This window comes from Chiroxiphia lanceolata, chromosome 6 (genome assembly GCF_009829145.1).
Source record: "Chiroxiphia lanceolata isolate bChiLan1 chromosome 6, bChiLan1.pri, whole genome shotgun sequence".
Taxonomy (NCBI): domain Eukaryota; kingdom Metazoa; phylum Chordata; class Aves; order Passeriformes; family Pipridae; genus Chiroxiphia; species Chiroxiphia lanceolata.
The window spans coordinates 34882800-34898490 of NC_045642.1; the positions used below are offsets into that span (position 1 = coordinate 34882800).

General features: G+C 35.4%; 1 protein-coding gene across 1 annotated transcript in view; it reads left to right on the plus strand.

Moving 5' to 3' along the window:
• Positions 1-14567, plus strand: part of AQR (aquarius intron-binding spliceosomal factor) — a 50567-nt gene extending 36000 nt beyond the window's left edge. The window contains exons 28-35 of the mRNA XM_032691724.1: positions 707-778; positions 2401-2588; positions 4227-4398; positions 6780-6950; positions 7665-7750; positions 8560-8734; positions 10010-10123; positions 14046-14567. Coding sequence (XP_032547615.1) covers positions 707-778; positions 2401-2588; positions 4227-4398; positions 6780-6950; positions 7665-7750; positions 8560-8734; positions 10010-10123; positions 14046-14291 — 1224 coding nt within the window. The 3' untranslated portion in view covers positions 14292-14567. The remainder of the gene's footprint in view (positions 1-706; positions 779-2400; positions 2589-4226; positions 4399-6779; positions 6951-7664; positions 7751-8559; positions 8735-10009; positions 10124-14045) is intronic.
• Positions 14568-15691: the final 1124 nt, after the last annotated feature.

The window sequence follows — 15691 nt, forward strand, 5'->3', positions numbered from 1 at the left end:
AGTTGCAGTTTTTTACCAGTGTGTTTCAATTTGTAATTTTACTGAAGAAAAATGTAACTTATGAAATAATTTTCAAGTTCTTGTATATATGAAAAATGCTTAATAGTGCATTCAAAAAAAAAGTTAGCTTTGCTGTATTCAGTGATAAGCAGCAGTGATAGGATTAATAAAATAGAGGCAGAATTGGGATGAAAAGCATGGCCTTTAGAACTTTAGTTACCTAAAGAATTAACCATTTGAGGAAAAAGAACCATGATACAATACTGTTTGCACTCTGCAGTGGTAACCATAACTATTAATTCAGTGCAGACTTTTCTTCTGACAAAAGCCAGACACCAGTAATTCTTTCACTGATAATGCAGTGTATTGGATCACAAAATGGCTCCTCTTCAGCTTCAGTGCAGAGATACCAAATTAGTTTGCTCCACTGCAGAAAGCTTTTCTCTTGCGGATGGGTTATGGCATACAGGAAGCACGTAATGTGGTTCAGTCATGGATTCCTTCTAGATGTAAGCCCTGATTGGTACGGATGGATCTGCCATTGATGTGGTAGGATTTCATCCATTTGGTAATACTGATATTTTGTCTATTCCTGCTGTAACTGTTCCAGCCATCAAGAACGGAATGAATAATGGTAGGCTGAATAACTACGTTAATTTGTATTTCTATCTGTATGGACATCTCTGTACTTTTTTTTTTTTCTCAGTATGACAACATCTTAATGGAAGAGTCCGCTCAGATCCTGGAGATAGAAACCTTTATACCTCTTCTGTTGCAGGTTAGACTTGAAATATAAAACATATTTCAAAAAATTATAAACAAGAGTCTGTGTTCTTGAACAATAGTGAATATTAAAATGGAAAATATCTTGTGCAGAAAGTAACTCAGAACTGATATTTGCTGTTTGAGTAGGCAGTAAGAACTGTCACATTGATTATGAAATTATTTTTTTTAGTGAAATAAGCATCTTACAGATTTTTTTAAATGCTTGAATGAGCATTGAATAACCAGCTACATCAGGCTGGTGAGGGAAAATAAAGTGTATATGAGAAATGCAGAAACTGAAGAGTTTGTGTAATTAAAGCAGACCATTTCACCAGAGAGGCATATTCTGGGGGATTCCATTAGTATATTTACATGAGCCATCCAAATAATCCTTGAAAATTGAGTGATTTTTTTTTTAATGAAACCTAAAGATCTAGGCTTCCAGAGTAGCAGCACTTGATTTCTTCAGTTGCAATTCAGAAAGAAATTTTTAAAAACTGCTTTGTTTGGTGAGCTCTCTGTTCAAGATTAAAATTGCTGCTAGGAGCAGAACGACTATATGGAATGCCTGGTCTTCTCCAAAGCTGTAAGTTTTCGGGAAGGGGTGAAAAAAAAGGATTTCTTTTTTTCCATGCCAATAAAAATAATTTTCATACTCTTTCTTACTAAGGCATTTTCAGACTTGATGAGTTGGACGGTCCATAGTTCAGTTTTCATTCCTTGCTGTCTGATCAGAAACGGTTTCAGAGCTCTTCCACTTCAAGTGACAAGAAACAGAACTTTAGGTTCTGTCTTGAATAGCGCTCCCATGGGGAAAGGAAAATATCACAGGAGTGTGTCAGAAATGAGGGTCTGGCAGGTGGAAGTCTTCAGGATTCTAATTCTTGGATAATGTTACCCGCACAATCTGTTCCTTTTATGTCCCTATATTTTTTCATGAGGTCTGTCAGTATGTAACGTAGGTGAACAAAGGATGGTACAGAATTGGAAAGAGATACACGAAACATACTGAAGAGAATTCAGTCCAAGAGCCAAGATGAGGATTAGTTAGAGGCACATCCTGGTCATGGAAGAGGCCATGTGAGAATTACAGAGGTAAAGAGGTGAAGCACACGAACTACAGAGACACTTGAAAGGCAGGTTAAGTCTGTGCCTCAGACATCTGAGCACTTAAACTGTTTCAGATGCATCAGTCATCATTCAGATGCTTCATATTCAGTACCTCAGAATCCTGAAAGTAAAAGTTCAAAGGACAGTTCTGGAGTAATACTGCTATGGAGTAACCAGGTTTTTTTACTACTCTAGTGTCTATAATTGTAGTTCTTCCTTTTGTTCTCTGGCAATGTGTTACTTTTGACCTTTAAAGCAATGTAATATGATATTTATCCTGATATTTCTCTACTAATTTTAGCAGATAAAGGTACCTATTGTTTTATAAGAAAAAAGACTTTATTTAGAATTCTACTCTCTGATTGGAAAGAAACTAATAGTCTTTAAAATGACTGCAGTTCAGTGTAACTTAAATGTTGGAATTTAGAGATTAGACAAAGGCAGCCAATTTAACTATTAATGTGTTTTAATTGAGTGCCTGGATTATATCATAATAGTTACAGTAGTGTAATTTTTTAATTCTAGAACCCCCAGGATGGATTCAGTCGTTTGAAGCGGTGGATTATGATTGGTGACCATCATCAGTTGCCACCAGTCATTAAGAACATGGCTTTTCAAAAATACTCCAACATGGAGCAGTCTCTTTTTACACGGTTTGTTCGTGTTGGAGTGCCAACTGTTGATTTGGATGCGCAAGGAAGAGCAAGAGCGAGGTGAGACAGCAGATTGCATGTCTAGCTTGTATGGAAATACCAGGTTAAAATTGGGAGTAGTGCACATATAATTTTGGAAACTTTATTTTTTATTGTTAGGACAGAAGTTTGCAAAACTGGAATTTAGTTGTTTTGTTCCATTTTTTTTCAGCTTAGACTAGGAAGGCAGATTTTACTTTGCTGAAAAGCAATCAGATTTCTTTCTTCATTGTTATTTTTATATAGTAGTACTCTGCTGTTGCATGAGTACTTCAATGAAAATTACATTTAAAGGAATTTAATATGCCTAAGTGTTTGGGTTTTTTTACAACTGAGACTTCTTTGCAGAAGCTTCCTTTTCTAAACTAACATTTAATATATTCAAGGTTAAATAAAGATTTGATTTATTTAGCGTTGAGTATATATTTCCCTTAATTCTGTAAAGGGTACTTTTCTTGTAGTATTTCAGCAGAGCTGCATCTTTCATTGGCATCTAGATTGTCCACACAAGGCCATAAAGCCTTTTTTTATATTAAAGGAGATACTGCATCTCTGTAATAAAATAACTTTTCTTTTTATCTAAGTATTTGTCATTTCACTGTGGTAATTTAAATATCATATTTATTTATTGTGTAAATTGCATATTTGTGGTGTTATATTAAGAAGGAAAAATAAAACCAAATAAGAGAAAATTACTCTATATAAAATCTTGCTTCTTCTAAGTTTAGTTATAAATCTTTATATTAGGCATAAAATGTAGTTAACAATATGAAGGAGAACTTCATTTTTTTTCATGTAGGAAATGTTGAGAGGGTCGAATATTATTTTCTAGTCTTACGAATGACAGTTTAAAATGCAAATTCTATCTGAGTATAATGGTAAATGACATTTATTTTGCCATCTACTATTTCGCAACATCTCAGTGAATTTTTTAGTGATAAGAGAGCACAAGAATTCCTTCATTTTGCAAGTAATTTTTTGATCTAGGATTTTTTCCACACTTTCCTATGCTTTATCCTTTTTGATCAGAGGTAGCTTACCCATTAATTATCTACTACTTTGTCTGGTCTGGATATTGTTATGCATTTCTGAGTGAGGCATTTTGGTTGTATTACTGTCTTATAAATACCAGAGATGATTCAGAATTAGGTAGATTTTGGTTCTTTCCCTTCATGTCTTATATTAGTACATGGCAATACACAAAATAAGTAACAAAATATATTTCTTTTTAGAGTAAGAAATCCTACAACTGTTAATGCAGAAAATGCTTTTTTTTCCTTACTCCTGTTTTGTAAAGAAGAATTAGTATTCCTTAAGTTCTGTTACCCATGAAAATTTCCACTAGAATTCTTTGCAAAATTTTAATCTGATCAAGTAGAACAGACTTAAGGCTGTGTGTACCACACTGAACTGAAATCTGAAGTTTTCTGTGAGACAGAACCAAACAGACAACTTAAAAGTAATATTGCTGGATAGCTTGTTCAAATAAATTCATTTATATATGTACAGCTGCCCAGCAAAGTTATTCTTTTCATTGAAAGCCTACAGAAGCACTAATCTTGAAAGCAAGGGGTTGTGTGCATGTGCATGTGAACTATTTGGATGAGTTTGAGAACCTATAACTAACTCTTTGGGGTTTGTCTCTGTGGTTTTGAACAGTTTATGTAACCTCTACAACTGGCGTTACAAGAATCTGGGTAACTTGCCTCATGTGCAGCTTCTGCCAGAGTTCAGAACAGCCAATGCTGGGTTTTTGTACGACTTCCAGCTTATAAATGTAGAAGATTTCAATGGCGTAGGAGAGTCTGAACCCAATCCGTATTTCTATCAGGTAAGAGAAATATTACATGTATAATTCTTTTATTCTAAATATGCCTTAGTAGATCTGCAGTGAAGACAGACTATCAAAATACAGTAAACTGATGTTTAGTTCATGTTCTCAGATCAGTCATGTATGTGTGATTCTTTTCCTCCTGTTAATAAGTTTCGAATGTTGAAAATGATAACGTAATATGTTGTATTTTTTGCTCAGTGAATGACTTTTATATCTGTTTTCTCAATTTTATGGGAGAGATGAGATTTAGTATGTCATCATCATCATGGCTAGACTTCGCAAGATTTAGGAAGGCACTATCCACGTTTGTTACAGGCACGCTGGTGACTTATGAGGCCAATACGAGATAGACATGTCCATTTGCAAAAGGCAATTCGTTACAAAATGTCATTTTGACCTAAGGCAAATTAAAGTCGTGGCAATTCAGCTGCATGATAGTGAAATAAAGAGTAGCATTTAACCTGAACATGAAGAATCAAAGTTTGCTTGGTGGCACATATTTGAGTTTTAGGAGTCACTGTATTGATTCGATTTATATGTAGGAATGCTAAAAGGTCCGTTCATAGAAGAATAAAACAGTACTGCAAGAAATATACATCAGGCAGAGAAGCATTGAGGCTTAAGTGCATTGCAAAAAAGCCCTTGATCTTGGAGTTTCTCAACTAAATTTTCAAATCAAACCATCAACAACAGTCTCCATCTATTTCCCTTAAACTGGGAAAACATTTTACACTTGTAATAAGATGCTTATATTTTCAGTCCTTTTATTTTTCTTGTTTTAAAAGCAGTGATGAAACAGACTCTGGTGCCTAGAATACCAAGCTTGAGTTTTGGAAAAGTTAGAAGCTGGAGCTGTGTGCAAGTTAAGGAGTTTAATTCAAACATGGAATTAACACCTTATATTTTGCTTAATATTATGGAAAGCAAACAATGGACTTTTAAATAATAATATCAATATTCATTTTTTCCCTGTGAAGATCACTGAGACTTATGTTAATCTGTTGTTAAAAAAGGCGTAAAATATATTCATAGGTTTTGCTTTGGTTTCTCTCAGTGTATTTTAATACAAATTATTTTGCTGTCAGTGAAGAAAGCAATGGTGAGTCATAATGCACTTTATCCCACTTCTAGATTGAGGACAAAATCGTTCGGAGAGTTTCTTTTGGTTTTGTTTTTTAAACTGTAATGCAGAAGTAGTAAAAAGTTGTCCAGTGGAAGATGAACAGCTGAAAGGAGTGCCTGATAATTGAGAGTATGAGCACTGCTTAGACCACTCTTTAGCTAAAGAAGATTAAGAACACTGATATGAGGACACAGAACACATTTGTTATTACAACAGTGCTTTCATGTGCAAACTCCTCTATTTCTTCCTACTATTACTTTTTTTTTCCCCAGGATCTTAAGCATTGCAAGATATTTAATGGAGTATATTGATGGCATTGCATGGTTTTTCATGAGATAAGAGATTGCCACCATGTATTATTTCTCTTTGTGAATTTGGGCTTTTCTTTCTAGACTTAGAGGGGATTAAAATTTGTAGAATAGCTTTACACCCACAGGTGTTTGATATGCCTGGCAACTGCATTTTCCAAGTAATGCAGAGCCCACTTAGTAAGAAAAAATAAATGAAGCTGGTATGTCCAGCCTATTCAAACATGCGCCAAGTGGGGATAAAATTCCAAGTATAAATAGATCAGGAGTAAATGTCAGCATTTGAGAACAACTTCTTAACCTGAAAGATAATTTTTGTTGACAGAAAATGGATTTAAACAGGCTATGAATAACTTTGGTCTGGAAATAGAACAAAACTTCCTATAGCCAGAAGGGTGGTTCTTTGGGACAGACTTATAAAGTAAGGGCACAGAAAGTAAGTTACAATGTACAAAATAACAGCTGGTCATTTGAAATTGAATAGGTATGGCCTGCAGTAGAAATAACTGGATTTCATAATCCAGATGTCTGTCTCCTAATGAATACATGAAAGGACTTTATTCTAGTTCAACTAGTTCTTACTTTCAGTTTACTGGAGAGTGAGTTATTGCAGCTTTTTGGGGTGACTGTTTGGAACTCTTGAGTAAATATTGCAAAGTTTCAGTTGGTGCCTGACAATAGTATTGATGTAGATATTTTCAGTAGTTTTCTGAAGAGGAATTAGAACAAAGTTATTAAACCTACTTATGGTTCTTTTATTCTTTCAAAATGGTTTGTATGAAATGAGGAAAGAATTATCAGATCTAGAGACGTTTCAGCACTAAGATATTTGTCTAAATACATGATAGTGTCACAGGTGTTATTCTTTTTAATCTTACAGGCTGGGTAACCCTTTTTTTATCTTCCATTTTTTCTTTTCTTTATTTTTTTCTCATTTTAAACTTTAGAACCTTGGTGAAGCAGAGTATGTTGTGGCAGTTTTCATGTATATGTGCCTGCTTGGTTATCCTGCAGACAAGATAAGTATCCTGACAACATACAATGGACAGAAACACCTGATCCGTGATGTCATTAATCAGCGGTGTGGAAATAATCCACTGATTGGACGGCCAAACAAGGTGACTTTGAAAATATATTAGTCATTGGAGTGGTTCTGCTTTCTGTGTTTTTAAATTGTCATACTGTCAATAAGACTAATTTAATAGATTCACAGCTACCTGTGCAAGTATTCCCTGGTTTACTACACATTTATTAATCTATGTTCTATGGAATTTTGTAATTAGTGCCTTTGTTTCTGCCTGTTGGTAATTGGACAGAGTGAAGTCAGTGAAGGTGAAAAGACTACAGGTTACATGGGACAGAATAACTCTATTTTGTCATTTATTTTGTCCTCAATAAAAACAGAAATCCCCAAAACCACACCTTTAGGAAGATCCATCCAGGGTGGAAATTATTTGATAAAACGTATGACGAATCTGACAAAACAAATAAAGAATATAGTTATTAAAGTCTGGTGCTAATTCTGCAGGTTAAAATTGTATTATAAAGCCAATGACTTTCTGTAATCTTTTGGTATAAGCACCCCACTGCTAGCTGTCTGAATTTAAAAAAAAAAGAAACGATATTTAGTCAGACAACTCCTCTAACATCTTGCAAAGAAACTCCAGACTTCTTGGTTAGAGACCCACTAAAACAGTTAAAGCATTTTCTTTTCTATTCTTGTTTACTGCAATCTCAGTCCAAAGTTGATGTTAAAATTTTAGTGTCATGTTTTAAGTGAAATCGCAAAGATTAACCTATGGAGGTTTTTTTCTTGGTTTTTGATTCTCTAGGTAACAACAGTGGACAGATTTCAGGGTCAACAAAATGATTATATTCTCCTTTCACTAGTGCGTACCAAAGCTGTGGGCCACCTTAGGTAAGTAAGAACACCTTTTGTAGTGTCATTGAAGTACATATTCTCTGCGTCAGATACAGAAATGTTTATAGTACCTTGTACAAAAGTGTTAGATTATTTGGGTATGTAGTAGAAATGAAGTTTAATGCTATATATATAATGAAGTTGAGACATACTTCCTTTTATAAATGTCTGGTACCCTCTTCATGATCACTTAATCCTTTAGTAATGGCTCTTATACTATAATTAGTTTATATTACTACAGATAGGCCGAACTTGGTTTCAAGTAGAATGCTAAGACTGTAATGTTTGTTGAGCAAATGCAGGCTTAAATTTTCTCATAAATCCTTTCCTGTAAGTGAGACTTATTTATTTTGCATCAGAAGTGTTTGATCATTGCATGAGTTGCATTATTATGTGTGGTTTTAAATGTGCTTTTGTTTTGGGATGGGATGGAGGAAGACTTGTCTAATCAGCAATAGTTAGATGAGTTATCAAATTCATCTTTACTCATTTGGTGATACAAAAATAGTGTTGGGATTTGTTCTCGATGCTTACTCTCAACTTTACTTGTGAGGTGTAGGAAGATAGTAAAGGGTGTTTTTTCATATCATTATTGATACAATGGACCTATATATATATGGTTCTATATAATGGTACTAGGGTTTGGTAGCTATTGAAACAGTATGTAGGGAAAAAACTTAAGACAGAATAGTATTTTAGCAGATGATTTTATATTTCCTTTAATTGAGACTTTAGCGTACTTTTATTTATTTTTATTGCAACTATTTATCAGTGAAAAAGATCATGATTGATTTTGTTTTCTGAAGGGATGTCCGACGATTGGTCGTTGCCATGTCAAGAGCCAGACTTGGACTTTATATCTTTGCAAGGGTGTCACTATTTCAGAACTGTTTTGAACTAACTCCAGCTTTCAGCCAGCTCACAGCTCGACCGCTTCACCTCCATATTGTTCCCACAGAATGTTTTCCAACAGCAAGACAGGTAGGAACAGCTGCACTGGATTTTGGTATCTGTAATGGGTGTCTGTGTTTGCTTACTTTTTTTAAGTGGGCTATGGAAGATGGAACTGTTTTCTCTGCTAAACCAGTGCCTCTGCCTCTTGGCATTGCACCAGTCTGCCCAGGCAAGTGATGGAATCACCATCCTTGGAAAGCTGTGTGGATGTGACACTTGAGGATATAGTTTAGCAGTGAACTTTGCAATGCCACTTGATTATTGGATTTGTTGATCTTAGAGGTTTTTTCCAACCTTAACGATTCTATGAGTCTATGAATTATGTCCTTAGAGTTAATTTTTATCAGGATACATGCTATCTGGTTTTAATTGATGTTTCCATAAAACTTAATTATCAGTATAACTGTTGTGCCTGTGTAATGGATTCAGTATTTTTCTTTTGTGATCAGTAAGTAAGCTTTTAGTGCTTACATATTTTTGGTCTAGCTATGAAACAAAGTTATTTCTCAAAAAAGCCACATAAAGCTAATCACTTCTCATACAAAGACGTAAAGTTACATAATTTAGCTGAATAATTCCGGATAACCAATTTAACCAATTAATTTTTTTTTCTTTTTAAATTAGTTCCAGAATCATGAGAGTTTGGCTGCTGTGCTAGGTTCATAAGCACAAAAACCTAATTTGTAATATGCGCTAGATCTTTTGGGAAAAATTTGTATTCAGCATCTAAGCACAGGGCACACAGAGCAGGCTGCTAAATGAAGAAATAGAGGAACATATCTGCTTTGCATACTGAAACTTTGAGAAGGGGTGCCTGCATGTACCCCAAATTCAGTTACAAATGTTTCCCTGGTCTTTAATGCTGTTGACAATTTTGGGAGGGAGCCCTTCAGTTGAAACTTTCAGATCATGTGTGCAACAAGAGTGCAATGGGCATGAGTGTGAGCAAGAAACAGCTGGACTGCAGAGGGCAAGTAGGCCAAGTCCTAATCTGATCATGAAATACTTGTGCCTTTAATATGTTAACTTACTCAATTCCAAAAGATACTTTATGAAGTAAGAATCAGAATCCAGCCTTTCCTTTTGAAATTTCTTCTTTGGGATGCAATATCATTATTAATCCAGTTCTCCAAAGTGGAATACCTATACTGGCTAACTTTCCAAAGAATTCAGCAATTTTTTTTTTTTGAAAAAGAGTATTTAACTTCTTGGGGCTTACGTTTTCTAATATAGTTGAATAACCTTTGAATAATGGTTGCTTTGCTTTGTTTGCTGAATGTCAACCTTTTTCACTTTCCTTAGAATGGAGAAAGACCATCTCACCAAATACATGTTATTAAGAACATGCCTCAAATGGCTAATTTTGTGTACAATATGTATATGCACATGATTCAGAGTACTCGCCACCATCAACAGGTAAGGCCCTTCTAACTCTTGGCATATGTGCACTTAAAATAGAATTGTTTTTTGGTAAGCAGCATGAGAAGCTGTTGAGGTTTGAGACTATTCCTGTTAAATTTCAAATTCAAGAAGTGTTTGTGACTGGGAGTGAGAATATTGAGGTCTTTTAAAATCTTGCAGTAGCAAAAGCTGTATCTTCTAGAAATTTGAGCCCCAGTTTAAGGTCACTAGTAGTAATTGGTGCCAGGTGGTAGACATGGCTCTGTCTGGTCCAAAAGTACTATTCATTAATACTAAAGAACTAGCTTGTTCAGTATTTACTTGAAAGTAAACTTGTGTGTTATATTTCAGGTAAGTGCAGCTAGTGGGTTTATAACACCACTGCATGTTGCAATAATGTTTTGAAAGACCAGATCGTGTCTTGAAACCATTTTAACCATGTTAAATCACTGTATTTTCCAGGCTGGTTCACAGCTGTAGCATTTTTTGTTCTGGAGCAATTTTTTTCAGCACTAGTTTGGCACCAAGCAAAATTTCATGGGGTTGGAAGCAGTTGTAGATGCTTTTTGTATCTAGTTTTGTCAGTGTTTAATCTCTGAACCCAACAGAAACCCGTTGTTATCATGTGTAAGTATAGTTTAGAAAGTATACTGAGCAGAAAGCTGCCTTTACTCAGCATACTTGGATCTGTAAAGCCCACAGGTAGTTGACAGTAACCAGAAGGGAGAATGGTCTTAAATGCTACCCCTCGACTGCATCAGCTTTTACCCAGTGTCTGGCGTGTTTATGTTACCTGTAATTTATTCTTTCGCGGTACTCTGAAGTTCCCTTATTGGTTTTTGCTCTTCTGAAAGATTTCCAAAAGTAGACAAAATTGGACCAAGGGTTGGACTCGATGATCTCGGAGGTCTTTTCCAACCCAATCAATTCTATGATTCTATGAAAATTGATGTGAAAGGACACTACTCACTCTATATTAGCTGACTGTGGGAAGAGAGTGTGAATGTGACTGTATACTTGAATAGATAGTCCAAGGTTCTTGTTTGTGAGATACAGGTTCTGTTCTGTAATGCAAAGATGTCTCTGTGCTACATCCTCTTCCTTTCTTCCACTGTTTCATCAAATATGGAACAGTGTAATCAGTAGAGATCAGAACCCAAAACTTCTCCTTTAACTGATTTTCAGACTTTCAGATAGAAAATTTTTTTCTCTGCAGTTCTTATCCAGTGATTCTTGGACTTTATTTTATTTTTTCTTCTGTGAGACAGCTTCAGCCAAATTTTCAGCATTTTGCTACCTAGAAAAAGCCTTTACCAGGTTGTCCTGCCAGACAGGATACTTTCTCGCTATTTTGGGGAAATGCTCTAAATTATCTGTGTGCTGTAAAGAAAAGGGGATAGAGAAAGAGGAGTGACACTACTAAAATCTCTTTTTCTTACAGCTATTTTTCTATAAAAATAGTGAAGGAAACTCACACTGTTTTGTTAGAAGCCCAGTCTTATAAGCACAGTAAGACTCGTTTAGGAGCCAGTTTGTCTAATGTAGTTGGAGATCTTTCAACCATGCAAAATGCTATGTGATGAAAACTTACTAGACTCTGTAGTTGGTCACATGCAGGTGTAAATGAATAGCCCTGTCAAAACAGGGAAGTGTGTATACATGTCCTGAGAAGCAGATGGTAGCATCTAAATATTACCAGCAAATGGGTTTGCTTGACACGTTAAACAAATATGCACCCAATCCTTCTGCTAATGCTGGTTATTCTTCTTGGCATCCTAATCTTATTCACTGCTAGCTAAAATTAGTTACAAAACTGCTGTTTTCCTACTGTGTCAATGAATCACATTCTCCTTGCAGGGAAGCCAGGAGGTGAACTACAGATAAAAAGCAAAGCAGGCATTAAATTTCTTTTGTCCTATTTAGTACAATGTAATATTTTTCCTTTTCTTTTACACTAGTCTTTATAGTAGTAGTCACAAAGCACAACATTCATCTAACTAAATCACAGAAGACCAAATTTGTCTCATACATCAAGACTACATTTTTTTAATGAAAGAATCTCTGGTTTGGAGATACATCATCTGTGTACAGGTGGATTATAGAGACCAGTGTGATAACTTTGAAGTCTGTAAAAAATGCTTTTCATGTCTCTGCTAGTAGTCATAATTGCTTTATAGATTTGTCTATGCTTAGTAATATTCGTAATATTAGTGCCATCTGATTGAAGGTAAGACTTCACTGTAATTAGACACTTAATTTGTCATGTGAAGCCAAGTTGCCTTTTGAGGAAAACAAAACTGAACAATCATCAATGGGAAGTTTATCAAGCTTACATTTAATTAAAACAATCCACAGTATCCCAAGGAAATATCCATCATGTCGTTAAATAATGTCAGGCTGCAAGAAGTATGAGTGTTTCTGGACAGCCTGGAATTGTATAGCATCCATACATACATTTCAGCTCTCTGTGTTCTTGGTGTTTTTTTCCCAAGTGGGGAATGCATATAATGTTTTGCAAACTACTCTTTTGGTTGAAAGCAGAACATTTAAACATTGTTTTTTGACTGTTAGTAGAACTTGCTAAGTTCTGCCTTTACAGCTCTGTGTGAAACTTGGATAAGTACAGATTACAGTCACATAGCATTTTATAAGGTGTTGCAGGGGGGAATTATGGAAATAAGTTGTTAAAGACAGGCCTGTTAAAGGCCTCAAAACCAAGTTAAACATATCCAGGAGTTTGAATTGGTAATAGGTGAGTTATAGTAGTGTCATGTGTGGAGTGGGAGCTTCAGACAGAGTTTATTAGAGAAGCCCTCCCACTGAGTCACAAGGTGGACCCCCTTGCTTTCTAAACTCCTCCTCAGAGAGGAGCCAAGGTGCAGCTGGATCCAATCTTAGCCTCAGTTGTTGTCAATGAATTGTCAAGTCTAAGAAATTACAGAGGTGTGATTGAACTTTTGTACAACTTTGTCCCGCAGGATTAAGGATGGCAAATCAGATATATTTATATAAAAATGAATTATTTATTATGATAAATGTTTAGACAAAAAGATCTTAATCAGAATTATTTACTACACAGTATAGAAGCTAAAACTACTAGTATAGTATAGTATATATCAAAGCAATTATATTAAAGCAATTATATTAAAGCTAGCAAAAGAAAGAAAGAATTATTAGGTAGAGATTGTTGTTACTCATACCATGGGCAAATTTCTTTCAGTCGGCCTCAAGGGGTAACCTTGAGGTACATCTCCCACCAAGGGAGGAATCTCCACACAGACTCCAAAAGGGATATGTTAGAAAAACCTGCCATTGGAAAGTGGGATTAGACTTTTGTAGTATAAAGGGATTGACTGTCAGTCATATGTCTCCAGGTCAGCTGTGTCAGTTTAGCATTTTTAGATAAGGATACTTATATATATATGCCACATCTTTTCCTCACTATCAGGATGCTTAACTTTGGAGTTAGTGAGTCAGACTGATTTTAGCACAATTCAACACCAAAAGCAGCATGATATCCCCTCAAAGTCCACCACTGATAGCTTTGCAAAATAGGGCACTGTTCAAGTTGTTTTGCTGCATGCCAGGCAGAGCATCCTACTACAGGTAGGAATAAGCATGTTGCTCCAAGTAGGGATTTACCATAACTTGTCTTACTGTTTGGGGTAATGGAACGTTTGCTATCCTTGAATTGAAAGACCTGACTTGCTAATACCCTCTTTTCAGGAAAAAAATATATCTGAGATGACCGTTTTGTGAGCCAAGATTATTCTAATTTTTTTTATATAGGACTGAAGTGCTTACAAATCAATAAGGCTTCTAAATCTTAAGTCTTTGTTGTTAACTTGGTATGCAAACTAATGTAAAATCCTAACTATAAGGTGAACAGTTCAAGCTAAAATGTAAAAACTTAAAATCCTTCCTTTTAATCATTCAGCATTTACTGCCCCCACCTGCCATGATTGAAGAACCAGAAATGACTCAAACTGAAGAGACTGAAGTAGAAGGTGAAGGGCAAGACATGCAGGAAGATGCAGAAGAAGAAAATACAGTACTGGAAGAAATGATGAAGGAAGGAGAATTGAATGTGGGAGAAGAGGATGAACATCGAAAAATGCCCGAACATCCTGGAAGAGACAGTGACAGTGGAGACAGTGAACCTGAGAATGAGACTGAAAAGTGATTGATGGAACGCTTGTCATTTAGGCATTATGAAAAATGGATGGGGAAAAGCAGTTAGAAAAATTGCTATTTTTGTACTGACTTTTTTTAAAGGGTCGCTTGTGTAATGTGACCTGTTTGGTATATTTGTCACTGAATGCTTTGTGCACTAGCAAGATGTTTGGCAAACATTCTACTGAGTTCTTGTCAGTATCGCTAATGTAATTTGTTTAATGGCCTCAAATGATATGCATTTTCCTTTTCATAAGTTGTTCAGTAAAGATGCTTTTTATACCAGTTTTGAGTATTTGACCTTTAATTCAGTCACTGTGTTACCCATTAAACCTCACCGATGAAGTATATTCAGTATTAGTCAGACCCTCTTTACAGTTCCCGTAGTGTTTTGCCCTGGAGAACTCCTTATGCAGAACTGTGCTTATGTACACTGAGATGGTATTTTAGGCAAAGGCTCAAGTTCATTAAGATACTTAGTTGTATGTCTGAGAAATGTGAATTATCATGCGACTTTGAAGCATTTAAAAGCTCTATTGAATTGTGACCTTTGCAGGTTCTCAAGGTTTCTTAAGTCCCAGGTACTTGTAGCAATTTCTCACTGTTGACTTCTGATGCTGTTTTTAATTTATTATTCTTTACAGAAGAAGTAAGGGTGCAGCTTTTCAACAGCACTGATTTTTAAATTAGTGTTTTGAAATAAATTTCTTTTGCTTTAAAAGGAGACAGTAATTGCCCAGGCTAAAGCCACACAAGGAAGAAAAATGAAAATGGTTCCCTGAATGCAGGGTATGCAAGCATACAATATTGATATTAATGACATAATGGTTGAGTGGTGTTTTTTTAGGGTAACTTTTGAGTGTACACATTTCATAAAGTGATCAGAGAAAGGGTTTTTCCTGATTCGTTAAGAATAATTTTCATCTTGACATCTTGTGGCCTTTTACCCCCAAGCTTTTTAGTTCTGTTTTTAATCTTTGGTAAAGAACAAACTTTGTCTTTTCCACTAAAATAGTGGAAAAGTTATGTTCTGCTTACATTCAGTGGTTTAATGAGACTTATGAATCCAAGTAGATTTTCAAACAGCAATAGCCATAACATCACCTGTTGCTGGCAAATGGAAAATTCTTGGTTTTCAAGTGTTGCAGTTGTGAACCTGCCAGATGGACTTGCTATAATGACTAGAGAATGATTAACTTACAAGCTTTTTTAATAGCATTGAAGTTTTTTATTTAGTATTTTTGTAGTATAACATGGAAAAAAATAGTATCAAGTTAAATGTAAGCCAAGCTCCATGAAACACATCTAGTGTGTTCATCCTGAGATCTCATTTGCTCCTCCCCCTGAAATCATTCTCCTCCCATCTGTTAGAGGGGAGGTCAGGAGTAGCAAATCTAAATATTTGCCTTT